Source organism: Pollachius pollachius, assembly GCF_949987615.1.
Source record: "Pollachius pollachius genome assembly, chromosome: 13".
NCBI lineage: Eukaryota > Metazoa > Chordata > Actinopteri > Gadiformes > Gadidae > Pollachius > Pollachius pollachius.
Genome location: NC_136946.1, coordinates 18704567 through 18731073, shown reverse-complemented (window position 1 = coordinate 18731073; position 26507 = coordinate 18704567). Strand labels below are relative to the sequence as shown.

Genomic DNA, 26507 nt, shown 5'->3' with positions numbered 1-26507 from the left:
ATGGAATACACTAGCTTTACATTATTTACATAATTTGTGTTCTAGGCAATGGTCCTTGGAACCTTGGCGGAGTATTCCATCTCGTTTTCTAAGGCTCCTGTAATTGTTGAGCTTGCCCAGACCCTTTCCTTGGATAAACCAGCTTTGCAGGGAATGAAGCTGTCGCGGACGACAGCTTCATATAAGATGATCCATGGTCTAGGTATTTACATTTTCTTTCTTACCTACCTTTTCAGTGTTTTAATTTACATTTTATTGAACTGCACACATAAAACATGCTCCTTAAACTACCATGTTGCTATATATACTGCTATGTTGCCAGAATAACCTGTTGTATGATTTATATTGTACCAATTACATTATGCATGTGATGTGACAAAATCTCACAATGTAGGGCGGAACTACTCTGAGAGGACATTTTCCAACCTGAAGATATTTCCCTTTTCCGTTAAATTTAGACGAGAGTACCTCCAACAACAACAAAAACGTTGGTCTCATTAAGCGATTGCCATCAAAGTCCTTCTGTTTTTGCTTCAGTGTATGCCCTGTAAAATGTTGCATGGCTAATAAACCTTTTTATGTTGAAGATCCTCTCTATGCTCGTTTGCTACTACCATGCAGACTTGAGGAAGGTGATAGTGGAGCATTTGGGGTCCTTTGAGATCGTGAAGGTCAATGCTGCTTCTTTAGAGAAGGTGCTCTGTGAGTTCTTTGAGAAAAACCACATCCCGTGGAATAACCTTGTGAGTATGCTGATGGACTCGTGTGCTGTGATGAGGGGCAGCAAGACCGGCCTCGAGATCAGGATGCACCAATACTGTCCCGACCTGCTCGATGTTGATGGGGACTCCTGTCATCATATACACAATGCGGCAAAGAAGTTCTCAGAGCCCTTTGACGGCTACTTGGAGAAGCTGTTCAGTGATCTCCAGGTTGACCATCAGTGGAGTCCAGACCAGGTAAACAAAATGCAGCTCTTGTCTAGACCACGGCGGCTGGCCCTACTGTACTGTACTGTGGTAAAACTATGGAATGTGTAGAATGTCTATGTATGTGTCTCTTTCAAAATCTTTTTCTGTCTTTTGTCAGGTGATGTACCTCAAGGAGATAGCTATGATCCTAAATCTCCCCGCGTCCAGCCCACAGAGGGGCTTTGTTCCTCATCGCTGGCTGTCTGCATACGATGCCAGCATGGCATCCCATGCCATGATGCCTGCGTACAGAGTCCTCTATTATGGCTACCTCTCCACTGCAGATAAGGAGCTGTATAGGGAGCCTTTGGAACTGATGTACACCAAGTACCACGTCAACCAGTCGGCAAGAGCCCGTATCAAGGTGGTTCAGGAGGCACTCAACAGGAAAGGGGATGAGACTTGATGTTCCAATCCCTTATAATAATTAGCACTTATACTTGTTTTGAAGTTACTAATGAAGACGAATATGTATTGTGTTTCACAGGCATGACTCCACAAGGCCGTGAGAGGAAAAAGAGGGTATGTCAGAAGCTGTGGCATGAGGAGACGACAACAGTCTTACGGCTCAGCATCTACATGGGTTTGCTGGCTATTCTCAAGGAGTATGTCATGGTTTTCCAGGTGGGTGTTAGTTGTGCTTGGAGTTACTGCAACTTGACTGCACATGCATGCACATCCAATGTTGGCAATTATTCAATTTCATAAGAATTAGTTTTACATACGCAGAGTAGCCAGACATTGGTTCACAAACTTCATGATCGGCAGCTTGAGCTGTTCCTGGCCTTCATGGCTTGCTTCGTGAAGGCCGAACACATTACTCACACCCACTCTGCCTACTTTAGTATATATTATTGATTTTATCCCTATTTTTACTGTTGTCTGTGCTATCAGTTGAGTGTTTCCTTTTTTGTTAAGCAACCGGGGGTCTTTTAAAAGGCACTTAAGGTATTACTCCCATTAATTACTTCCCTTACGTACCTTACGTCTCCTAGGGCTCTGAGGGAGATGGTCCTGGAGGATCATATGCTGCTGCCCTCCAAGGAGGTCTATGTGGGACAGGAGGCTGACATGTTCAGGAGCCAGAATCCCAATCATGCTGTAAGTACCCTGCATCACCTGCATGACGTTTTTTCTCAATTGTTTTTGAGACTTAAAATAATGGTCAGTATTTGGTGTTTTGTGTCAGCTGTTGGTGCCATTCCTAGCAGATGTCAGGAAAGCCTACATCACCACTGCAGTGTTCCTCCAGAAGAAGCTCCCCTTGGCCAGTCCGAGTCTTACAGCCCTGTCTGCTCTGGACCCTCTTCTGAGAGGCCACTCACAGGCAACCATCCAGTTGAAGAGGTAAGAATAACATTTAAAGTTTCTTTTGCCATATTACCAGGTACTTTGGGATTTTTGTTTCCTCATGTCCTTAAACTGATTTCAAATTGTCATCCATTTCTTGGCAGACTGAGTGGTATGCTGCGGCACCTCTTGCCAGCAGACCAGGACATCCAGAGAGAACTTGTGCGGTTCAATGTTGACCTGACCATCCCCAGTTTCAAGGAGGGAGAGAGCATTGTTGAGTGGTGGGGTCATGTCTTTGACAAGCCAGATAAGTACCCCTCCCTGAGTGCGATGGTTAAATGTTGCCTCTCCATCTTTCACGGACCAAGGCTTAAGTCTTGTTTTAGTTGGATGAATGATGTTATTGACCAAAGGAGTGGCAACATGAACGTATCAACATTTAATGCAATCCAGACGGTCAAGTACACCCTGCAGTCCAGGGGGAAGCCAGCCATGCAGCTCTACAGAATGGAGGATGTGAAGTTCGGGGAGGTGGACAGAACACTATGCAAGAACATCAACTCTGCAGCAGCCATATACCAACGCCAGCAGAAGATGAATCAGGAAGAAAAGCAGCAACAGAGCAAGTATGGCTCCCAAGCACCTGGCAGTTCTCAGCAGGCCAAGAAACAGACTGCTGAAGAAGAGAAAAGGGCGAGACTGAGATATGTGGCAAAACAGCGGGCCAAAAAAAGCGGGCCATGGAGACGCTGGTGGTCCAGTCAAAGAAGAAAAAATGAGATCTGGTTCTGAGAGTATTGAAAAGTGTTTAATGTTTGTGTTGTGTATTGTGCGTTTTTGCCCATAAAAAATATGGAATATTCAAAATCTTCTTCTGGGGGAGGATACCCCGGACCCCACTAGAGGGATAATATCCTTCTCACCTTTTTCACCCCTGACCCGTTTTCATGCCTGCCCCCAACTAACCCAACTGAACTCCTAGATTCCTAGACTTTTCTCAAATTATGGCACCCATTGCCCTCCTAACCATCCCTGGAAGTGGGGATCCCCCATTCTCGTTCTTTCTCAAGTTTTCTTGCTTGCTCGCTAAGGGAGTTTTTTCTTGTCCTCAGGGGGGCTAGGGTCAGGAGCGTGTCATAAATATATGGCCTATTTAGCCCTTTTTTTTTGGGGGGGGGGGGGCTATCCTATCCTGACATGTCATCAGGTGCCAACATACATTTTGATTTTGTTTGTGGTGGCCAGAAGCCGCGTGATGTTGTACTCGTAGTCACCGCCGTGCACGGACCTGTACTGGCCGGCCCCGGCGTTGTTCTCCCAATAGTGGTCCCAGTTCCCGCGTGCGTCCGCCCCGTATCCGAACACGCTCACCTGCAACAAGCAGGGAAAACAAAATGGCAGCTGACCTTCAGAGGGCAATAATGGGAATAGGGTGCACGTATGCAGATAACAACAGTGTTGTCATTCATAATGCGATATTCATATCATATACTTTTTTTTTATTGTGCAACCCTACTAAGGGTCAAATAATAAAGCGCATACTATTCTCAGCATTCTTTACTGCATGCAGAAGTTTAATCGTTCCCTTCAATGGACAGCGAGCAAATAGGAGCAACTTAAGCCCATGGATGAGACCATTTGTATACATAACACATTTTATCTCACCTCATCACATATGTGCAGTGCAAACATCAAGCTGAAGAAGCCGGTGGAGGGATAGCGTCCGTGTTTGTCCAACCAGTTGTCATAGGCGTACTTCATGAACTCCGGACTGTAAATCTGCACCTGCAAAACAGCAACGTTTATCCCATTAGTCACATCAGTATTCTAGCCTAATCCGCCGCAAACGGGAAGAGACGGGAGGATCACTAAGGATACCTAGGTCCTATGGGGTGGCGGTATCGCTCACTAGTTGGGGACCCTGGGGGGGAGGGAACTCTATACAATACCAACTGCCCTGCTAGACTCATACTGAACACAAAGCCCCACACCATCACCACGTACCTTCGCTCTATTTGCCTGTATCGTCGGCAGGACACGTCGATATGTTCTGCAATAATGCACAGAGAAAAAATACTCTTTAATTGTGACCTTGAATTATCTTAACTGTCTGAAACAAATTGTTACAGCAATATTCCACCCAGTTTTGTATATTTAGCTTAATACACACGTGCAACCATCAAGTACATTTGGTAATTGGAACAGTGGACCACGGGACGCACACGTCCCCCCACTCAGTGTTCCATCCATTTATCCTATCGATTCAGGACCCTGCGCATAAACTCACTGTTTGATATGGCCAGTGGTGAAGGCACTCATGAGCCACTGCAGGTCAAGGATCTTGTATGGGATCAGCACGAGACTGGTGTTGGGGTCTAAGTTCTTGGCGCTCTCGGGATACATAAGGTGGTGGGTGGTACGGGCCCCGACGTCGTCTTCAAACCCCTGGGTAGGACCCTGGTTCATTCTGTAAGTCCATCAATTTCCATCAGTGTGGTTCCGATACACTTTACAGTTAGAATAAAGATTACACAGGACAAATCATGGCGCAAACAAATTCAATGTAAAAACAAACCAAACAACCCCTCCAATGTCCAATTTTTGTAGATCACACTAGAAGTCCTAAAAATCTAATTCAATTTTTATTTTTAGTTCTTTTATTGGACAACTATTACCCAACATGGGCCAACTTGTTCAACCCGGTATCACGCGATTTCGTGCTCATGCGCACAAACGTTAATCTATTGAATCGTGTCCCAGAGAACGATTGTCCGACTTTTTTCGTGCTGCACAGAACGAAATGTAAACCTGTTAAGATATGTTTATTAATGTATGTCCTCAGTTATATGCAATATAATGCAGTGAAATGCTATGCTGTACTTTAATATTGTAGGTACATGTTTGTGCCACATGGTGGCGCATGGTGCAGACTATAAAAGGGCGCTCTGCGTCATGTTCAGTCTCTGTCCATGTAACTCTGACCGTGAGAATGATGTGTCAGTAGTATTGGAATAAATATGCCAAGAACGGCTAAAAGTGAAGTTCATCTCTCAGTTCTCTTCCGAGTGCAACATTAGCTGCAACAGTTACTTCACCACAACTCAACAGGTTATGTGCCCAGGAGTCGTTCGGAAGATTTGAAGTTAGAAAGTCGCAACGGACCACGTGCTAACTGCTAGCAAAGAAGAAGAAGCTAGCATGATGGAACCAAGGCGGAGCAGCAAATACCCTCAACCGACGTTCGACGGAGATGAAAAGAAGTATGAGATATGGGAAACCAAAATATTGGGATATTTCCATTTGAAATTGCTAAAGGACACGGTGTCGAAAGAACCGACGACAGAAGGTGAGATAGCAGCAGATGCAGTGCTAAATGCTGACGCATATTAGCACTTAGCTAACATTAGCATATGCAGAGCTAATTTTGCTGTTGGATGATTAAAGCCTCTCGTTAGACATGAGGGATGCGCCCAACGATGGAAGAAAAGCTCTGAAAATATTAAGAGAATATTGTGCAGGGAGGGGAAAGCCCCGTATAATTACCTTGTACACCATGTTGACATCGCTTCAGAAGGCAAACCATGAAAATGTAATGACTATATTATCAGAGCAGAAACCGCCATCACAGCGCTGCGGAACGCAGGAGAAACTCTAGGACAGGCATCACCAAATGGCGGACCGGGGTCCGGGTCCGGACCCAGTGAAGGTTCTGCCCGGACCCGTTACAATTCTAATATTAAATAAAAAAATGTGCATGCGCAGCTAATCTAGTTAATACGACAGGAGCGTCAATAGCTAAACCAATCAAATTGATTGTTTGCGTTCCCGCACGCACTAGACTCGAGTGAGAGTGAGGAGATGAGAGATGGCTTGCTCAAAAGTAAGAAAAGTAGATGGTGAAAACCAAACTTTTAAAGATGAATGGACAGACAAATACATGTTCGTTCTGCCTGCAGCCAGTTCTAAACCGCTGTGTCTCATATGCTGTGAAACTATGGCGTTAATAAAAAGTGGCAACGTTAAGCATCACTATGAGACCAAACATGGGTCGTTTGAGGAAAGGTACCCACAGAAGTCCGCAGTGAGGGCAAGTAAAATGATCGAACTGAAAGCACAGTATGACAGGTCTACCCGTGTCCTCACGCATACATTTACAGGCCAGAAACGTGCAAATGAGTGTTCATTAAAGATTGCGTGGATTTTGGCTCAACACAAGAAAGCATTCAGCGATGGGACAGTTGTGAAGGACTGCATAAATGCGGCAGCAGAGACTTAACTTGACGGTCAACAAAAAGACGACATGTGTGGAAAAATCTAGCAAATACCATTGTCAGCTACAACAACAACCAGAAAATCTGAACTATTAGCAGAGGATGTACTGGGACAGCTTGATGCAGCTGTTCAGAACGCAGTATGCATATCCTTAGCCATTGATGAGTCCACAGATGTAACGGATAATGCCCAGCTTTTAGTGTATGTGAGATTTCTTCACAAAGAGAAGAAAGAGATGTGTGAGGACCTGTTGGGTTTAATGCCACTTGAGACATACACAAGAGGAGAGGATATATACGAGGTGATAAAGGAGATGCTCACAAAAAGAAAGATTAATCTGAAGCAAGTAGTCTCAGTCACCACAGATGGTGCACCTGCCTTGGTTGGGAGAGAGAAGGGGGATGTTGCACGGATGAAACAAGACAACCCTGATCTCATAGCCTACCACTGTATCATCCATCATACTGTTCTCTGTTCTATTCTGTCTGAAGGGTTTGCTGAAATAATGAATACCATGATGAAACTCATCAACTTCCTCAGGGCATCCTCATCCGTTCAGCATCGACTGCTAAGAGAATTTCTGAAAGAAACGGAGGCAGATGCAAATGACCTACTACTCCACAACAACGTTAGATGGCTGAGCAAAGGGAATGCACTGGGACGCTTCTGGTCCATCCGAAAGGAAATAGCTGCTTTCTTACAGCAGCTCAAGAGTCAAAAAGCAACACAGTTTGCAAACTTTTTGCAAGATAAGCACAAGATGGATGTGGTGGCTTTTTTGGTAGACATCACCGGACACCTTAATGAGCCCAATGGTATGAGATGTGTGTGAGCACTTCCCACAAAAAATGCGGGAACAAATTCAGGGTGAGGGAGACATTTCTCCTTACGTCGGCTTCATAGACAAGCTGATTGGAAACTTTTGTCAACGATTTGACAGCTTCAAACTTGGACACCAGCTCCTCCTGCTAATCGAGATTCCATTCCTTATCAGAGAAATCAGAGGATTTTCAAAGGAGGTTCAACAGACCTTCAAGTGGGCACATCCTGGATCTTTACAGTTAGAGCTCACTGATCTGCAAGCAGATATTGCTCTGAGAGAGCATTTTGAAGCAACTGACTCTGCTACTTTCTGGTTGCAGATTGTGCCTGAAACGATGCTCCCTGGTCTAACCAAAATAGCACTTCACACCATGTTTGGATCAACCTACAGCTGTGAGACAGCTTTCTCTATGATGAACATTATTAAAACAAAGTACCGTTCCAGGCTCACCAATGAGCATCTCCACATGAGCATGAGAATGGCACTAACCCCATTTAAGCCAAGATTCAAACTGCTGGCAGGACAGTTACATGCCCATTTCTCTCACTAGGAAAGGAAGGAAGGTGAGAAGGAAAGGAGAGAGGAGAAAGGGAGCTGCTCAAAGCTCTGCACTTTTCTATTATTCACTCTGCCCTGTTTTATTTTACCACAAATGTAGGCTTTAGCCTAAGGTCCTGTGTTATTTTATTTGAAATGTTGTTAATACATGTAAAGAAAAAGGGGGTGGGCAGCTCAAAGGTCTTTTGTTAATATTTTTTCTTAAAGATGCACTTTTATTTTATTCAAAAGATTCTGATTTTTTTGCGTTACTTGAAATATTGGCCCTAAGTTCAGGCTGCCCAAAGCTGTGTTTGCACTTTCAAAAGATTCTGAATGTTTTGCGTTACTTGAAATAAAGGCCCTAAGTTCAGGCTGCCAAAAGCTGTATTTGCACTTTCAAAAATTCTGAATGTTTTTAGGCTTACTTGAACTATATTTTATTCAGGAGAAATTCAGTCTCTGTTGTCTGTTATTGATAAAAGTATATTACTTTGAAAACACTTGAAGTTTGACAATAAACTATATAGAAATGTACGTACGTTGTTGATTTTATTTACATCAGGGTACACTATTTCGAGTGACAATATATAAGATTCTGACCTTTGCTGGGAGGAAATTTTAGTAACTGGACCTCTTTCAATTTTAACTGAATACCCCTGCTCTAGGAGATGGACTGCTAGTGGCTATGGTCTTAAAAGGACTGCCTGAGAGTTTTAAGCCATTTGCAATACATGTGGCACATACAGACGATAACATAACGTTTGCCAAATTCAAGACTAAATTACGCAGTTTTAAAGAAACAGAGAAGATAAATGCAGCTGAGTCGAGCGACAGTGTGATGAAAACTCAAGGGAAAATGGGAAGGCGGCCCACCAAAATGATCGCGCATGCATGGAACAAAGACGACACAGAAATGGTGTGTTTCAAGTGCGGCGCCAAAGGCCATCGAGCAAAAGCGTGTTGACAGAAGACATGGTGTAGTCTCTGCAGAAGTGGACAGACAGGACGGTGTGTGCAAAGTCTCAGAAGACGCCGACGAGGACTACGCATTCACTGTGAGAGACAGAGGGACCGGTACCCAGCGGCAGCCGGCGCGCAACATCCAGGAGAGGGGTCTGATGGTGGACACGGGGGCTACCTCTCATGTCATCACTGACATAACCTTGTTCAGGAGTTTCAACGGCGCGTTCAGGCCAGAAACGCACAGTGTGGAGCTGGCAGACGGCACCTGGTGCAGCGGGGTTGCTCAGCGGAGGGGAAACGCTGAGGTTTCCCTCATCGACAGCAGAGGACAGCGACGCAAGGCGACGTTAAGAGACGCTTTGTACGTACCATCGTATCCCCAGAGCATCTTCTCAGTGAAGGCGGCTACTGCGAGTGGAGCTACGGTTGTCTTTAAAGAAGGTGAAGATGCCCTGATAGCCAGAGACGGTACCAGGTTTAATATTCATGTTTATGAAAAATTGTATTATTTGCATACTGAAACTGAATCTGATAAGTGTAATGCATGTCATGACATACAGACATGGCATGAGATATTGGGCCATTGTAACTATGACAATGTTCTTAAGTTGCAGAATGCTGTTGTGGGTATGAAGATCAAGGGCAAAATGGGTAGGCCCGAACAAGAGTGTGAGGTGTGTATTCAGGGAAAGTTTGCCCAAACCAGAAATAGGGATCCTGATACCAGAGCAAAGGCTCCCTTACATATGGTTCACACAGATCTTGCAGGTCCTGTAACACCTGAGTCAAAAGAAGGTTACAAATATGTACAATTATTTACTGACGATTACACAAGCGCAGTGTTTGTTTATTTTCTAAAGAAGAAAAGTGACACAGTACAGGCTACGGAAAAGTTCCTAGCAGATGTATCCCCTTCCGGGAAGGTCAGCGGACAACGGAGCAGAGTTTACGTGCAGTGATTTCCAAGCTCTGTTGAGGAAAAGCCAGATCAAACATGAAACGTCAGCTCTGTATTCTCCACAACAAAACGGAACAGCAGAGAGGGGTTGGCGTACTCTTTTTGAGATGGGTAGGTGCATGATAGTAGAAAGTAAGCTACCAAAACAGATATAGCCCTACGCAGTACAAACAGCAGCAATGGTACGGAACAGATGCTTTAGCAGGCGTACTGGGCAGACTCCATATGAGCTGCTGACAGACAAAAAGCCCAACGTATCCAAAATGCAAAAGTTTGGTTCCGTATGTTACACATACAAACAGAACCAAGGGAAACTCGATTCCAGATGTGATCAGGGGCATTTTTTGGGCTACGATAAAAACAGCCCGGCGCATTGGCTGTATCACCCAGATACAAACAAAGTACAAAAACACAGACTAGTGAAGTTTGTGAGCAAGACAGCTGTGGAAAAACAGACACAGACAGTTGAGCCAGAGCCAAGTGATGACTAGGAAAATGTGAAAACCAGGACTAGTGGGACCACGCAGGGAGCCAGTGGGGGTACAGAAAAGGCTCCAGAGGCAAGTGTACAGAGTAGAAGTCCACACAGTGATAGTCCAGGTACAGAAGCAAAGTCTAGTGACAATGATGAAACACAACAGAGGGTGACAAGTGGTGAAGTTGAGAGTAGAAGGTATCCGGAAAGAGAAAGAAGGAAGAGGACTTCGTAACTGAAAACCCTGTTAATGATGCAGTTCATATCGCAGTAGACTACTGCTGTAGAGCAGTGTGTGGCATTCCACAGACATTTGGGGAGGCAATGGGGTCAGCTAACTCAAATGAATGGGTTAAAGCCATGGATGAGGAAATCCAGTCCTTAAATGAGAACAAGACTTTTACCCCAACAACACTGCCAGTAGGCAAAGAAACAGTGGGGGGTAGATGGGTTTACGCCATCAAGACTGATGTAGATGGAAGAGACAAATACAAAGCAAGGTTTGTGGCCAAGGGTTACAGCCAGAGGTTGGGAATAGGCTATGGGGAGACGTTTTCACCCACGGCAGACATGACGAGTGTAAGGGTAGTTCTGCAGAAAGCTGTACAGGAGAATTTACTCCTGCACCAAATGGACGTAAAAATGGCGTACTTACACGCCCCCATAGACTATGAGCAGAGCCGGCCCTGGGCATAGGCAGTATAGGCAAATGCTAGGGGCGCCGTCATCCGCGGGGGGCGCCGAAAACGGGGGGAGAGAAAATATATATATATATATATATATATATATATATATATATATATATATATATATATATATATATATATATATACTACTTTTTTTTTTTACCAGTGCCATTACTACTATTATTTCGAAATATTATATAGGCCCACAGCAACATAAAGTCATAGCAAAGACTATTAAATAATGGAGAAGCCTTTTTTCTGGGTGCCTGCCTGGCTCGTTGATCTGTACCTGCCCTCTGTGAGGGGGGCGGGGTCAAGAGGCCAGCTGCCTGAATCTGACCGGACCGTGACCCCGAGACGAAGAAAAAGATTAATGACACTGTATCGGAATTATGTCCAAAAGACTGAAGCCATCCGGCGCCCAAGGAAGGAAAAGAAGGAAAGAAGAGGAGGAAAAACGTGAAAAAGATAGAGGTACAGTAATGTCAATGTGATAAAGTGCATGAAATTAATAGTTTAATGCATCATAGTTACTGTTGTTGGAGCAGAGTGTTAGCTTGCTAGCTTACTTCGGACGATAGCAACATTGTTTAATAATCAATAAATAGCTGAGTCGACGTGTGTTAACTTCTTACAGACAAAGTAAGAAGAGAGTTAGTTCACAGAGGACCATTTCAAACAAAAAACAGTTACACATTTCCCCAAAACAACGATGGGAGAAGGTGTCAACATAACTTTTTTTTAAAAGAGTCTTAGTTAATGGGAAAAAAATCAAAAGGAGCTGGCTGATGTACTCCAAAAAGAATGATAGCTTGCATTGCTTCTGCTGCAAAATGTTCTCTACAAAAGATTACAAACTTAATAAAGAGGGATTGAAGGACTGGAAAAATGCAAGCCAGTTGCTGAAAGCTCATGAGGATAGCTGGGAGCATAATACCCACATGGCAACATGGAAGGAGTTGGATGTCCGTTTTGCAAAGGGGTTAACAATAGATAGGCAAGAGATGGCACTCGCTGAGGCTGAGAGAAAAGGGTGGCGTGATGTTCTCTCTCAATTGGTGGCAATAATTCAGTCCTTAGCTGAAAGAAACATAGCTTTAAGGGGGTCCACAGATACATTAAATAAACCAGACAATGGCAACTTTCTGAAAGAGGTGGAACTCATGGCCAAATTTGATCCAGTAATGAAGCAGCATGTTGGGAGGGTGGAAAGTGGAGCTAGCAGTCACACACATTATCTGGGTAAAACAATCCAAAATGAACTGATAGACTCCATCAGCTCCGAAATACTGGAAAGCATTGTGGATGAGATCAAAACAATGAAATATTTCTCTATTATTCTGGATTGCACCCCTGATCTGAGTCATAAGGAGCAGCTCTCTGTCATTGTCAGGACAGTATCACTAGAAGACTTACCACAAGTTAAAGAACATTTCCTGGGCTTTCTTGTGGCAGAGGAGACAACAGGGGAAAGTTTGTCATCTCTCATCCTATACAGGCTGGAGGAGCTGAACATCCCCTTTGAGAACTGCAGAGGACAATCCTATGACAACGGTGCCAACATGAAGGTTGCTTCAGCAGAACCCAAGAGCTTTTTTTTGTTGCATGCGGTGCCCACACTTTAAATCTGGTGATAGCTGATGCTGCAAAGAGCACAACAGAAGCCATCAGCTACTTTGGACATTTAACAAAGCTATTCAAGCTCTTCTCAGCCTCCACCCAAAGATGGGATACCCTGCTTAATCATGTTAAAACCACTTTGAAGTCATGGTCAGAGACAAGATGGGAAAGCAGGATAAAAAGCATTGAGGCAGTAAGGTACCAGGCTAGGCAAGTCAGAGGGGCTCTTCTGGAGGTGAGGGAAACTACTTCAGACCCTGTGGTGAGAGTTGAAGCCCAGTCTTTGGCTGAGGAGATAGGATCTTACAGATTTTCCATTTGTACAGCCATATGGTATGACATCCTCAACCAAATCCAGCATGTGAGTAAACTGTTGCAGTCACCCTCCATGAAGCTAGATGTGGCTGTAGACTTGCTGAAGAAAACCAGAGATTCCATGGCCTGCTACAGAACCACTGGGTTTTCTGATGCACAACGCGCGTTTCCCAGACAACTGCAAAGGAGATGTGTGAAGAGATGAACGTGGAGACTGTACTGAAACAACAGCGGTTAAGAACCACAAAAAAGCACTTTGCATATGAGTCTCCAAATGAGCCTATCAATGACGCACTTAAGAAAATGGAAACCACATTTTTTAATGTGGTCGTGGATACAGTTGTCTCTTCACTCGATGAGAGATTTCAGAACCTTGGAGAGGTAAAGGACAAGTTTGGAGTGCTCCTCAACTTCCCCAACTCAGCAAAAGAAGAGCTGCTACAACAATGTCAGACCCTGAGCACTGCTCTGACCCATGATGGGCAGCAAGACATTAATGACAGGGAACTTTGTGTGGAAATGCAAAACTTTCCACCTTTGCCAGCAAAGAACATGACAGCCATGGAACTCCTGACTTTCCTGCACGAGAAAAAGCTAACAGAGGTGTATCCCAATATGTGGGTTGCTCTGAGGATCTCCGCAACTCTTCCTGTTACAGTGGCTTCTGCGGAAAGAAGCTTCTCTAAGCTCAAGCTTATTAAAACCTAACCTGAGATCAACGATGGCACAAGAACGTCTCAGTGGGCTTTCCATTATAAGCATCAACCATATTGAGGGAAAACAGCTGTCATATGATGACATTATAGATGACTTTGCATCAAGAAAGTCAAGAAGAGTAAGGCTGTAAAGTGAGTTTCTTGAGGTGTTGTTGAGGCCTTTAATACAATCAACATGCAGATAGCCCCCTCTGCTGGAATCATGTAAATAGCGGTGAATCAAGAGGTCTCTCATTTTTCTTTCTTTTACTGTGTGCAATAGTGTGTGTTGTTATGTCTGCACTGGTTTCATTATTTATTATTTTGTGCAATACCATATTTATATTGTATTTTTAATTCATTTTATGTCACTTGTTTTCATTTGCAGTGTTCGGCTTAATATGTTTGCCTTATTTATTTTGTATTTTTAATTCATTTTATGTCACTTGTTTTCTTGTGCAGTGTTCGGCTTAATATGTTTGCCTTATTTATTTTCTATTTTTAATTTTATCCATTGTTTCTTTCTTTAGTTTTTATTTGGTGTGATATTTTTTACTCAAAGAAATAAAATCTTGAATACACACATTTAGTTTCTATGTGATTGTATGAAAGTTGATTGTGAAATTGACTGCTGAGATGCAAGGGGGCGCCAGCTAAAATCTTGCCTAGGGCACCAAATTACTCTGGGCCGGCACTGACTATGAGATCTACATCAATCCACCGGAAGGCTATGAAGAGAAAGAGGGTATAGTGTATAAGCTGCAGAAATCACTGTATGGTCTCAAACAGTCAGACCGAAATTGGAATAAGGTCTTGCACAATAGCCTAACTGAGGATGGGTTACCACAAAACCCAGCCGACCACTGTGTTTATGCCAGAGAATCAGAAGAAGGGAAGGTCATCATAATCACATGGGTCGATGACCTAATCATCGCAGCAAGCAATGAAGAGAGACTGATAGAGGTAAAAGAGATGCTCGCAGTAAAGTTTAAGATGAAAGATTTAGGTAAACTTAAACATTTTCTGGGCATCGATTTCAGTCAATCAGATGGATGTATAATGATGTCACAAGAAAGGTACACTAACAAGATACTACAGTGTTTTAATATGCAAGACTGTAGGACCAGAGAAACACCCTGTGAGCAGAAGCTAGAATATTCTGAGGATGCAGTAAAAATGGAAGATGTCAGAATGTACAGGGAGGCTGTAGGTAGTCTTATATACCTAACTACCTGTACCAGACCAGATTTAAGCTTTGTACTGAGCAGGTTATCGCAATACTTTGCAGAACCTACAGAGGAGCAGTGGGTCACTGTGAAGCACGTTTTAAGGTATCTCAAAGGCACTGCCAAGAAAGGGTTATGCTTTAGGAGAAACGACAGTGAGAAGCTAGGTATTCAAGCCTACAGTGAGGCTGACTGGGCGGCTGATACCAACGATAGACGCAGCACTACTGGATACTGTGTAAGCCTTAGTCAGAACAGCTCTCCAGTCTCATGGAAGACTAGAAAACAACCTACCGTCGCGCTATCCACCTGCGAGGCGGAATACATGGCATTGGCTTCAACCATACAGGAGTGTCTATACTTGGAGCAGTTATTGGGGGGTATAAATAACTACAAGTACACACCAACTGTAGTACATGAGGATAATCAGGGAACAATCGCTCTTGCCAAAAACCCTGTAAACAGACAGAGGTGTAAACACTTTGACATAAAGTACCATTTTATCAGGTCTACTGTTGTTGAGGAAAGGGTAACTTTGATGTATTGTTCTACCGATAACATGGTTGCTGATGTAATGACCAAACATGTAAACAAGTTGAAACTGAAGAGGTTTGCAGGTGCTCTATTTGGGGAGTGATATGTTTATGACAGAGGTTCACGTTCATTCTGTTTTTGTTTATTTTGCTTAAAGTATAGCAACATGAGTACAAGTGGGGGTGTTAAGATATGTTTATTAATGTATGTCCTCAGTTGTATGTAATATAATGCAGTGAAATGCTATGCTGTATTTTAATATTGTAGGTACATATTTCTGCCACATGGTGGCGCATGGTGCAGACTATAAAACGGCGCTCTGCGTCATATTCAGTCTCTGTCCATGTAACTCACCGTAAGAATGATGTGTCAGTAGTATTGGAATAAATATGCCAAGAACGGCTAAAAGTGAAGTTTATCGCTCAGTTCTTTTCTTCCGAGTGCAACATTAGCTGCAACAGTTACTGCACCACAACTCAACAAAACCAATGTATTTTGAATGGGATCGAGAGAGAGAGAGAGGCTTCAGAAGGGGTGTGCGCAGATAGTACAGTGCACCCTCTAAATATATATATGTCAATATTTCCGATTTTTTAAAGTGTTACGTATTTTAAACACATAAGCTGTAATTACTATACATAGCCACAGGGGGTAGAACACATAAGCTGTAATTACTATACATAGCCACAAGGGGCAGGACACATAAGCTGCAATAACTATTTCAGCCATAGAGGACAGCACCTTTAGAAAGGTGAGAATAGCGAAACCGGTGCGTTTTATAGGCCACGCATACTCAGTATAAAAGCAAGAATTGAAGCCCGAGGAATTTTAGAAACATCCGGCAAGCCATAGAGAGAGATAGGTAGAGAGGATTGCTGTTTGTCGCTCCGCACGTGCGTAATACAATTCCCCTCCTTCTGCTTCGTAGTTACCATACCGAAATTCTTAAGTAAATAAAGTGAGTTCAAAGCGATCCTGATTAGACTACTTTCCTTGAAGAAGAACGCAACAAAAGCAGACTTCCTCAATAACTGAAACGAAACGATAACGCGCGTTTCCCAGACAATTGCCATGCTCCACAAAATGAAACGAGCGAGAGCGAGAGAGGCTTCAGAAGGGGTGTGCGCAGATAGTACAGTGCACCCTGTAGTTATGTCAATATTTCCATTTTTGAATTTTTGAAGAAGACCTCCTCAAAAACTGAAAATAAATTAATAAATAAAAATAACCGTGCTCCACAGAACAATGTAAACCATTGCATTCTGAATGGGAGCGTATCTTCGATTTTTCCGAGCTACACAGAACGAAATGTACACGATAGCGATCAGTGTCCCTCTCTATGGCTCCCTCTCTCTTTTCCACTGTGTTTCGAGAATTTATATCGATATAACGAGAAAGGATGTAATGATAACGGCAAGAAAAAAAAGGCTCCATGGTCATAATGATTTAAATATAATTAAATTAAAGCGTGTAACGATCTAGTTGTGAATTTTAACCGAATTCGGCCCATTACCTTATTTTTTACATCGTTTTAATATTATGAATATTTTAATATTGTCTGGTATACCTGAACCACACTTGGGCCTACACATTGGTGGAAGTGCAGATGGCTACAGATCTTTTTATAATGATAATTGAATAAAAGCCACATGTCTACTTATAATATTATAACTAAATAATTTAATATTTATATATAATATATATTACCACCTCCGTGTGTCCGTCCTTGTGTTACCTCACCTTTTGTTTCACCTCTCTCAGTCCCCTCCTAGTGTATTAAGGTGTGGTTCCCTCCCTCTGTTCCAGTTCATCTTTGTTTTTCCGTGTCAAACATTCCCATATTACTTGTAGCGATATTCATGATTTAGAAATCATATTTTTACTCGGTATGGGATTATCTAAGGGTCTGATGTCAAGCAATAACAGTAGCTTGATGTCACTCTTACATTCTTTGTAGATAAAGGTATGTCAGGAAAATAGGGGTATAATTTACCCTAAGCAGTTTGCCTAGGGGTTTACTTTATCTTTTTTGTTCAATTTTCAGATAGATTAAAGGATTGACTCACTCAAAATGTGATTTCCCTAAAGGTTTCCAACTCACCAATATGGCAGCCAATTGAATAAGGCCCATGTTTTATTGTATAGGCCTACTGTATTTTCAGGCATTGACATCTTTCATGCTATATTAATACTATTACCTTATGACCAGGTTGTTGGAGTCGATCATCCTTCCGTAATAAGAGCCCTTGAGGTTCCCCGAGTTGCCCACCACGGCACAGCTGCGGCAGCGGTCGGGGCCTGCGTCCCGGTACAGAGACTCGCCCGGGAACATGGAGAACACTTCCTTCATCACATGGCTGAAGTTGGCGCCGTTGCGCGACGACTGCAGCCTCTTAGGACGGTATTGGGAGAGGGATAACCGAGAGGATAAAGTATGTCTATACCAATCAGTGGAAAAACAGTCTATGTTTTGTGAATCGATGAAATTCGATTCACAAAACGATTCGATGAACCGCACCTTAAGGTACTTTTTAGTAACCAACACACACCCTTTAAAAAAACAACTGAGTCATTCTGTGGAAAGAGTGTTTTGTGAGCCATTTTAATGAAAGACTTGAAAGTCCCTTCATCTGCCATTTCCATTTAGCTTCTTGCCCTGTTGCATCAGGCCCCAAACCCCATCTGGCTAAGGTGCTGCTGCTATGTAGTAAGGGGGATCCCTCCACCAGCTTCGTCGAGAGCAGTGGTGACACAGGCAACTATACAGTCTTTTTAGTTACTCTTCTTTTTTTTTACATTCTGAGTTTAAGGTCAATATAATGAGCTCATTGTCAGTGTTTTCATTAACAATAAGAAACAGAAGTAGATGTTGTGAATAAAAGAAATAACATATGGTTATAGACCAAATAGATCTATATACACTATAAATAGAAAGAAATGTATTACTACTTGAGCCATGTCTCACCATCCACCAGTTGAAGGCATCCTTAGGCAGCATGTAGTTCTCCTTGGTCAGGAGAGGGTAAACAGATCTGTTGAAGTGCTCAGAGAACCAGTGGTGGCCCTGCGTATCAGCCACACATTGGGCCGGACACGCGCACAGATCCGAGGGCGAGGGCCCTGCCTGCAGGCGGGTGGCCTGCTTAAAGAGCGCCTTGGTGTCTGGGAAGGGGTAGATGAACAGCAGCGTGGTGAACGCTAGGACGCTCAGCACAATGATCGTGATCCCGAGACACCTCCTTCTGAGCATGGTCGTGGTTCTGTAGATAAACAATATTTCGCAACAATTAAAAGATTATAAAAAAAATAAAATAAAATGGGGATGAAAACAGTATTCCATAAAAAGTCAGAATCTCCTTAAAGCACTGTCCAAAGTGAGTAAAAATCAGCAGTGCATCAAAACTGCCCCGACGTACAGTGAACTGGCTTCTGTCTGGGAGGGGAGGGGGGTGGTCTCTCAGCCCTGCGATGATTCCCTCGAGGTCGACGGCTCCAGGGTCTTCTCTGCACTGTAAATAGACAAAGATGTGATTTGATCAAACATTAACATGAACACAAACACTATGAGGTCATTGGAAAAATATTTCAACTCCCCATTCAGCATACATCGATGTGGCAGACAATCACTCCTCTGTTAATTTCTTACATGTAACACACTGCACTTGACTCACATTGCCTTTATTCCATGACTCTATGACTGTCTGCAGGCCGCCTCCCTTTGACTGGGAACAACGCCAAGGGATGTTATTCATCGCATCAGTGAACCTTGCGCTGCACGAAAAACCGGATATTCTCTCAGGCAAACACCTTCCTACTCTACCGGACGTTTACAGCCTGTTCACATGGTCCTCGCCCACGACTGGGCAAACCCTTCCTTCATAATAACACTAATAAATCATCGTCATTTTAAGTATTTTCTCTAATTATTGTGGGGGGAGGGGGACGTGCGACGTCTGGCCTGCAGGGAGAGTATGGGCAGGTTGGGAGCGCATGGGATCGGCCTGGGGGGATTGGACCTGATTGCGAGCAGGTGTCCGCACTCAGGCCAATCATAATACTGTGATTTCAGATTTCACTGTTATTTTCTGTGATATTTGCATTACAAGGATTTCACAACATGTTGCTGTACTTTTTCGACAGGAAAATACTGCATTCAGACCATTCCCTGTGAAAACACATAAAATTACATTGACGCACTGCATTGTGGGAGGTCCCGCAACTTTTAACTGTCAACCAGCAGCAGATATTCTGCCATTTGCCGCCAAGTCAAGATAGAGGAGGAAGAAGCATCACTGATAAGGTAAGTCCCTCTCAGTTTTAGCGTTAATAAGTGGTTAATCTTAAATTCAGGCGGTTAAATGTGTTGGCAATTAGTCTGAAAATATAATGTGTACATTTTTTACATTTTATATGATCATTGAAATGTTTCTGTTATGTATGTGGTATACCCACATAATGAAGGAACTACTTTTTGTTGTATGCGTTGCCTGTTCTATGTGTGCGCATTGATCTATGTTCCCAGTTATGTAGATCCAGTAAAAACTATGTTGACTACAACTCCTGGTCTAGACATCCTTATTACGTTATAATTATGAAGTAATACATAACAATTGGCGACGAGAATCGTGTTGTATCCCCGCGGTGCAATGCTCCATAAGACAGGTTGAATGTGTCTTTGATGGCCGTCAGGCTCACGTTGTTTACCCACCCGCATGGCGGCTGCGTTAATGGAAACGCTACGGAGTATCCTACGGAAGAAGTGACCGGATAAAAGTTTCACAGTGAGTGAAGAGCAACGAAACAAGTGAAAATGAATATTGGACGGATGGATTGTTTTGACAGTACTGTAGAAGATTGGTCGGCTTGTGTGGAAAGACTTGAACAATACTGTGTGGCAAATGACGTGGAGGAGGAGAAGAAGGTTGCGGTGCTTTTGAGTCTGATGGGAGCTAAGACATACAATTTGCTACGTAACCTCACAATACCGGATAAGCCGTCTGATAAAACGTTCCAACAGAATGTGGATTTGCTACAATGCCACTTGAATCCGAAGCCACTAGTCATAGCCGAACGTTTCCGATTCCATAAGAGAGATCAGTTAAAGATGGAGTCTATAGCTGAATATATGGCGGAGATTGGCTGAACATTGTGACTTTGGGGCGGGACTTTTGGATGCACTCAGAGACAGGCTCGTATGCGGATTGGACAATGACAATACACAGAAAAGACTTTTGACGAAGAGAGATCTAACACTGGATATGGCATATGACATCGCCGTTTCAATGGAAACTGTTGCAAAAGACGCAATTCAATTGCAAACGAAAAATATGGGAGAATGCTCTGTGAATAAATTTCACACTAAACCAAAGGACAGAACACAGTCATGTTTTCGGTGTGGGAAAAATTCACATGACCCAACTGAGTGCTGGTTCTAAGATAAAGACTGTAGACAGTGCAACAAACCTGGACACATACAGAAAATGTGCAGGTCGAAGCAAAGTGATAACAAATCATACCAAAGGAAAATAGGAAAGAGGGACAGAAATGTACATCAGGTCAGTGAAACTGATTCAAGCGATTCAAATGCAGATTTGTCATGTCTGAAAATTCATTCTCTTAAAGAGACAGATCGTAACATCATATGGGTGACACCTGAGGTAGAGGGAGTGAAATTAAAGATGGAGTTGGATACAGGATCTGCCCTCTCAATCATCTCCCACAAAGATTATGTGAGTACATTTCCAAAGGTGAAACTGAAACCAACCTCAGTAATGCTGAAAACATACACAGGGGAGAAAATCTCTCCTATGGGAAAATTGAAAGTTAAAGTGAAACATGGGAAGGACAAGCAAAAGTTGGAGTTGTATGTGCTGCAGAGTGAGGGTGTCCCTTTATTTGGACGTGAATGGATGAGAAGCATTCATCTCAACTGGCAGTCAATAAAGGCAATACAGATCACCTCAAAGGAAAACAGAAGCACTACAGATGAAAGACTAAAACGGATACTGACACAGTCTGCACAGGTTTTCCAAGATGGAATAGGCACCCTGAAGCACCTGAAAGCACAGGTTGTTCTCGAAGAAAATGCAACACCAAAATTCCACAAGGCTCGTCCTGTGCCCTACGCCATTCGCCCAAAGGTGGAGGCGGAACTACAGCACTTGGAGGATCAAGGTATTCTTTCCAAAGTCGACTGGTGTGAATGGGCAACACCAATTGTGCCCGTGGTCAAGAAGACTGGTGCTGTACGAATCTGCGGTGACTTCAAGGTCACAGTGAATCCTGTCCTGCATGCAGACCAGTATCCCCTCCCACGCATTGATGATATATTTGCGTCCCTGGCAGGTGGAGAGCGTTTCTCAAAGATAGACCTTGCTCAGGCATACTTACAGATGGAAATGGAGGAGTCTTCACGAAAGTATCTGACGATAAATACCACAAAAGGCCTTTACCAATACAACAGATTGGTCTTTGGTATATCTAGTGCCCCAGCGATATGGCAACGTGCCATGGACCAAGTACTCCAAGGGATATCGGGAACCCAATGCTATCTGGATGACATCATTGTCACGGGAGTTGATGAAGAAACACACTTGACAAACCTACAAAGAGTTCTGTTGAGATTGGAGGAGTATGGATTGAGGGCCAACAAGGACAAATGTGAGTTCTTCAAAGACTCAATTGAGTATTGTGGTCACATCATTGACAGACATGGACTCCACAAATCTCAGGACAAAATCGATGCTGTTCTGAGAGCACCAAAGCCGGAGAATGTGAGCCAGATGCGCTCATTCTTGGGCCTCATCAATTACTACCACAAATTTCTGCCAAACCTCTCCACTGTGTTGCACCCTCTACACGGTTTGCTACAATTGGGCAAGAAATGGAAGTGGTCCAAAGACTGTGAACGAGCGTTTAAGACTGCTAAACAGCTCATCACATCGGAGGAGGTCTTGACACACTTTGACCCCAGTCTCCCTCTGCGCCTTGCCTGCGATGCTTCCCCGTATGGTATCGGCGCTGTGCTCTCACACAGAATGCCTGATGGGACGGAGCGGCCCATCGCTTTTGCGTCAAGATCTCTAAACGCTGCAGAATGCAACTATGCCCAAATTGACAGAGAAGGCTTGAGTTTAGTATGGGGGTCGAAGAAGTTTAACCAATATCTATACGGAAAGCATTTCACATTGATCACGGACCATCAACCCCTTGTGTCGATATTTAACCCTCGAAAGTGTGTTCCAGCAATGGCAGCGGCACGCTTGCAACGATGGGCTCTGTTTCTAGGTGCTCACACCTACACCATTGAATTTAAAGGAACAAAAGAGCACAGAAACGCGGATGGACTCTCACGCCTCCCACACGAGCCACACCCGGTGGGGAACATGACTGATCCAGCTGACGCGTTCCACTTGACCCAACTGGAATCACTTCCGGTCACAAGAGCTCAGATACAAAAGGAAACCAACAGAGATCCCTCAGTATCCAAGGTATATGAGTTGACGTTGAATGGATGGCCAACTCATGGCTACCCCCTGCTACCTGAGTACTCCACCCGTCGTGACCAGCTATCAGTGTGTCAAGGCTGTGTCATGTGGGGCTCACGTGTCATTGTGCCACCCAAGCTGCGTTCAAGAGTGCTGGAGTCACTGCACGAAGGGCATCTCGGTGTAGTAAAGATGAAAAGCCTTGCTAGAAGCTACGTCTGGTGGCCTGGCATAGACAGCCAAATTGAAAACCTCGCTAAGACCTGCAGTGGGTGCCAGCAGATACAGCGCCAGCCCCAGCCAGCACCCCTCCACTCATGGGAGTGGCCCACTACTCCATGGCAACGTATTCACATTGACTATGCAGGACCCTTTATGGATCGGATGTTCCTCATTGTGGTGGATGCCCACTCAAAGTGGCCCAAAGTATTCACAGTGAAACAGGCCACATCTGCTCAAACTGTGGACATGCTGCGAACACTCTTCTCACGCACGGGTTTGCCTCAACAACTGGTGAGTGACAATGCAAGCGTATTCACTGGGGAGGAGTTCCAGAAAGTTCATCAGGAAGAATGGTGTCAAGCACATTATCTCAGCTCCTCACCATCCTGCAACAAATGGATTAGCGGAGCGTTTTGTACAGTCTTTCAAACAGTCAATGAAAGCAAGTGGGAAGGAGGGAACGTTGTTACCACAAAAAGTGGCAAACTTCCTGCTGGCTTATCGAAACACAGCACACGCTACAACGGGACAGACACCAGCGATGCTGTTCATGGGCAGGAACCTGAGATCGCGTTTGGATTTGCTAAAGCCAGACATTCGCAAACATGTACTGGAAAAACAGTGTACAAGTGGACAAACACGAAAACAACTGAGAACCTTCAGTGTGGGACACCAAGTGCTTGCCAGAGACTATAGAGGTAAAAAACAGAAATGGCAGCTGGGGGAGATTCTGTCACAGACCGGACCACTGACGTACACCGTGCGTGTAGGGCCTGACATGGTCTGGCGCAGGCATGTTGACCAGCTACTGGAGGCAACGGCTTGCAGTACCATGGCTAAGGATTCAATAACACGTGAAGACTCGGAGGAGGTTGCTTCAACAGCACCAGAGGACTTTGATGATGACATTGAATCCACAGGGGCTGCTGAACGCCAACCAAGTTCCACTGGTTCTCCACCCAGGCGTTACCCTGAGAGAAATCGCAGAGCACCTCAGAGACTTGATTTGTAGTCATGACTGACTACCACCCCTTTGTTGTTGTTGTAATCAAGTGATGTTTGTTTGATGATTGATTAAGTGTCTTATTTCTGTTATAGTTATAGTTACCTAACACAGTACTTACCTTCTGATGTTTACAGGTTAGGTCAAAGCTGGAAGGGAGGAATTGTTATGTATGTGGTATACCCACATAATGAAGGAACTACTTTTTGTTGTATGCGTTGCCTGTTCTATGTGTGCGCATTGATCTATGTTCCCAGTTATGTAGATCCAGTAAAAACTATGTTGACTACAACTCCTGGTCTAGACATCCTTATTACGTTATGATTATGAAGTAATACATAACAGTTTCTAAAGCCTAAAATATGGTATTACTACAAATATTGTTGACCTGATATGGTTGATTTCGTCTGTTAATGACTGGGTTATTTTAGCTCGACTTTTTGTGGTAGGGCAGAAGTTATTGGATGAGAGTGTCCCATTGGTTAGCTAGCTTGATAACGTCCAGCAGTGTTGTCTGATAAGAAGTATATCGTCAATATTTCCCTTAAACTTAGCAAAAGACAAGTTATGCTTTCATTCATGCAGTTAAATGTGATTTGCAGATAGTCTGTAAGACTGAAAAAAACAGGCATTTATACCTAGAACCGCCGCACTGGGACAATTCTACCCGCACAGGAAAAAGAAATATTTTCGAGCAAGTTGCTAGGCAACGACATTGTTTGGGGTCCGCGATTTGACATACCGTGTGAATACGCATATCTTTTCATTTGTATTCATTCAAAATATTAACATACTATATTAAAACGAAAGAGGCTTGTGTTTTGTTTTATATAATTTGTTTATATTGTTCAGTAGTATATGCCTACATGAGGCCGTAGCACATTTAACAGACGAGCTGAGGTGGTGACGTCATCGCGTCCGCTGCTGTTCCAAGGTGGCGAAGGTCCAATGGGCTCTACCGGAAAGGGCGTGACTTCGCCACTCTATAGAGCTCGTAAGTCCCCCCCTTCCGGTATACCCCTCATGGGACCGCTGAGATCGAAAAATATGAATGGGTTTCAATGGAGAGAAAGTAATTATTTTCTGGTCCCCTTCTTTATATGCCCTGGATTACACTTTTTTTTTTTTTTTCGAAAAATTTATTGACACAAGTTGCCATATCCTATCTGTCACATCACATATCTATGCAGTTTCGTTCAATTTTTTAAAACATACACAATGTTTTGTTTCTTTTGTTTTACAACAAGGAATTGAAAAATATAACCAACTATAAAACCAAGAATAAAACTTATGTTTTAAATAAATAAAATAATATACATGACTTTGTGGTTTCGTAAAAACATTGTGCTGCTTAAAAACCACCACTAAAAAATGCTGCTGTGCAGGAGCGGGAACACACTTAGTTAAAAGAAATTTAAAAACATAGTGTACCCCGTCCTGTCCTCCCAACAGCGTCGGTCTCTCGGGACCTGCCGCTCAGAGGATCTCCTCCCCTCTCTGCTCCTTCCCACTTGCCTCTCCCGGAGAGCCAGGCCGCCGCTGCCTCGACCTTTTTGTGTGTGGCTCCGGCTCCCTTCTCCGAATGGGCACAGAGGCGATGTCTTCATTTTGGCTGTGTCCTAGGCCTGCCGCCTGCAGCAACGGCTACTTTTACCGTTGCTGCGGCCATCCGGATCACAGCCAAGGGGGGAATCAGCTTGTGCTTGCTTACCAGCAGGTTTCTGGAGGTCCAAAAGGCGTCTTTTATGGCGGCTAGGGTAAACCACTGCCTGGGGAAGTTAACTGCAGTATTGTGACTCACCCCATACAGCACCAGTTGGGCTGTCACGACCTCCCCTGCTGGCAAGTACGGGAATAGTAGGGAGCCGGCCGTTGCCCACTGGTCTCCAGCAGCGCTGCACTCCCAGAGAAGATGCCTCACCGACTCAGGCGCGCCACAACCTGGTCGGGGGCATGTTGCGGATGCGGCCATGCCCCGGGAGTGCATGACGGCTCTGAATGGGAGGATCTCGTGAGCTACCATCCATGACAGGTCCCGGAGTCTGTTGGGAAGGACAGGATGGTTAACATTTCGCCAAACTGTTGCAGGGTCGCCGAGTGCTAGCCCGCGCACTGGACTTACTGGTTCCCGCTCCTGCACCAGCTCAGTCATTAAACGATGACTTTCTAAGACTTGTAAGTCCTCGTTTTCTAGGTTGTATTTTTTCAAAAACTTCTTGATAAAAACATATGACTGGGGCAGGTTAAAAGATACTGGCGTCCTATGGTCAGATACATAAAAATTGAACTTTTTCAGATAGGAACCCATCCAGAACCGGGTTAGCCGGGTTATTGCTGTGCTTTTTTTTTTGGCTGGATAACGACATTGCCTTTTTTATGTGTAGAGCTGCATATCGACTTCCTAAATATAAATTCAGGTCTGGG

General features: G+C 43.9%; 1 protein-coding gene across 4 annotated transcripts; it reads right to left on the bottom strand.

Annotated features, from left to right (window-relative positions):
- Nucleotides 1-3050: 3050 nt before the first annotated feature.
- Nucleotides 3051-19061, bottom strand: LOC307084925 (CMP-N-acetylneuraminate-beta-galactosamide-alpha-2,3-sialyltransferase 2-like). 4 transcript variants are annotated; one of them, XM_079749447.1, is made up of 8 exons: nt 19043-19061; nt 18788-18880; nt 18337-18631; nt 17570-17763; nt 4552-4731; nt 4269-4314; nt 3930-4049; nt 3051-3635 (listed from the first exon to the last, which is right to left on the bottom strand). In XM_079749447.1, exons 3-8 carry the CDS (start codon nt 18619-18621, stop codon nt 3468-3470), a joined length of 993 nt encoding a protein of 330 aa, XP_079605573.1. In that variant the 5' UTR covers nt 18622-18631; nt 18788-18880; nt 19043-19061; the 3' UTR covers nt 3051-3467. The 4 variants fall into 4 exon arrangements, with proteins under 4 accessions (XP_079605573.1, XP_079605572.1, XP_079605571.1 ...); XM_079749446.1 differs by lacking the exon at nt 19043-19061 and adding an exon at nt 19018-19036; XM_079749445.1 differs by lacking the exon at nt 19043-19061 and adding an exon at nt 18978-19017.
- Between the last annotated feature and the right edge of the window lie 7446 nt (nt 19062-26507).

What these genes read in the sequence shown, in the direction of transcription:
- LOC307084925 (XM_079749447.1), bottom strand. Translation starts at nt 18,621, where the DNA reads ATGCTCAGAAGGAGGTGTCTCGGGATCACGATCATTGTGCTGAGCGTC. An exon ending in TCCAACAACCTGGTCATAAG is followed by an intron (nt 4,732 to 17,569) that starts GTAATAGTATTA and finishes ATGGACTTACAG; the next exon opens with AATGAACCAGGGTCCTACCC. An exon ending in ACCACTGGCCATATCAAACA is followed by an intron (nt 4,315 to 4,551) that starts GTGAGTTTATGC and finishes GCATTATTGCAG; the next exon opens with AACATATCGACGTGTCCTGC.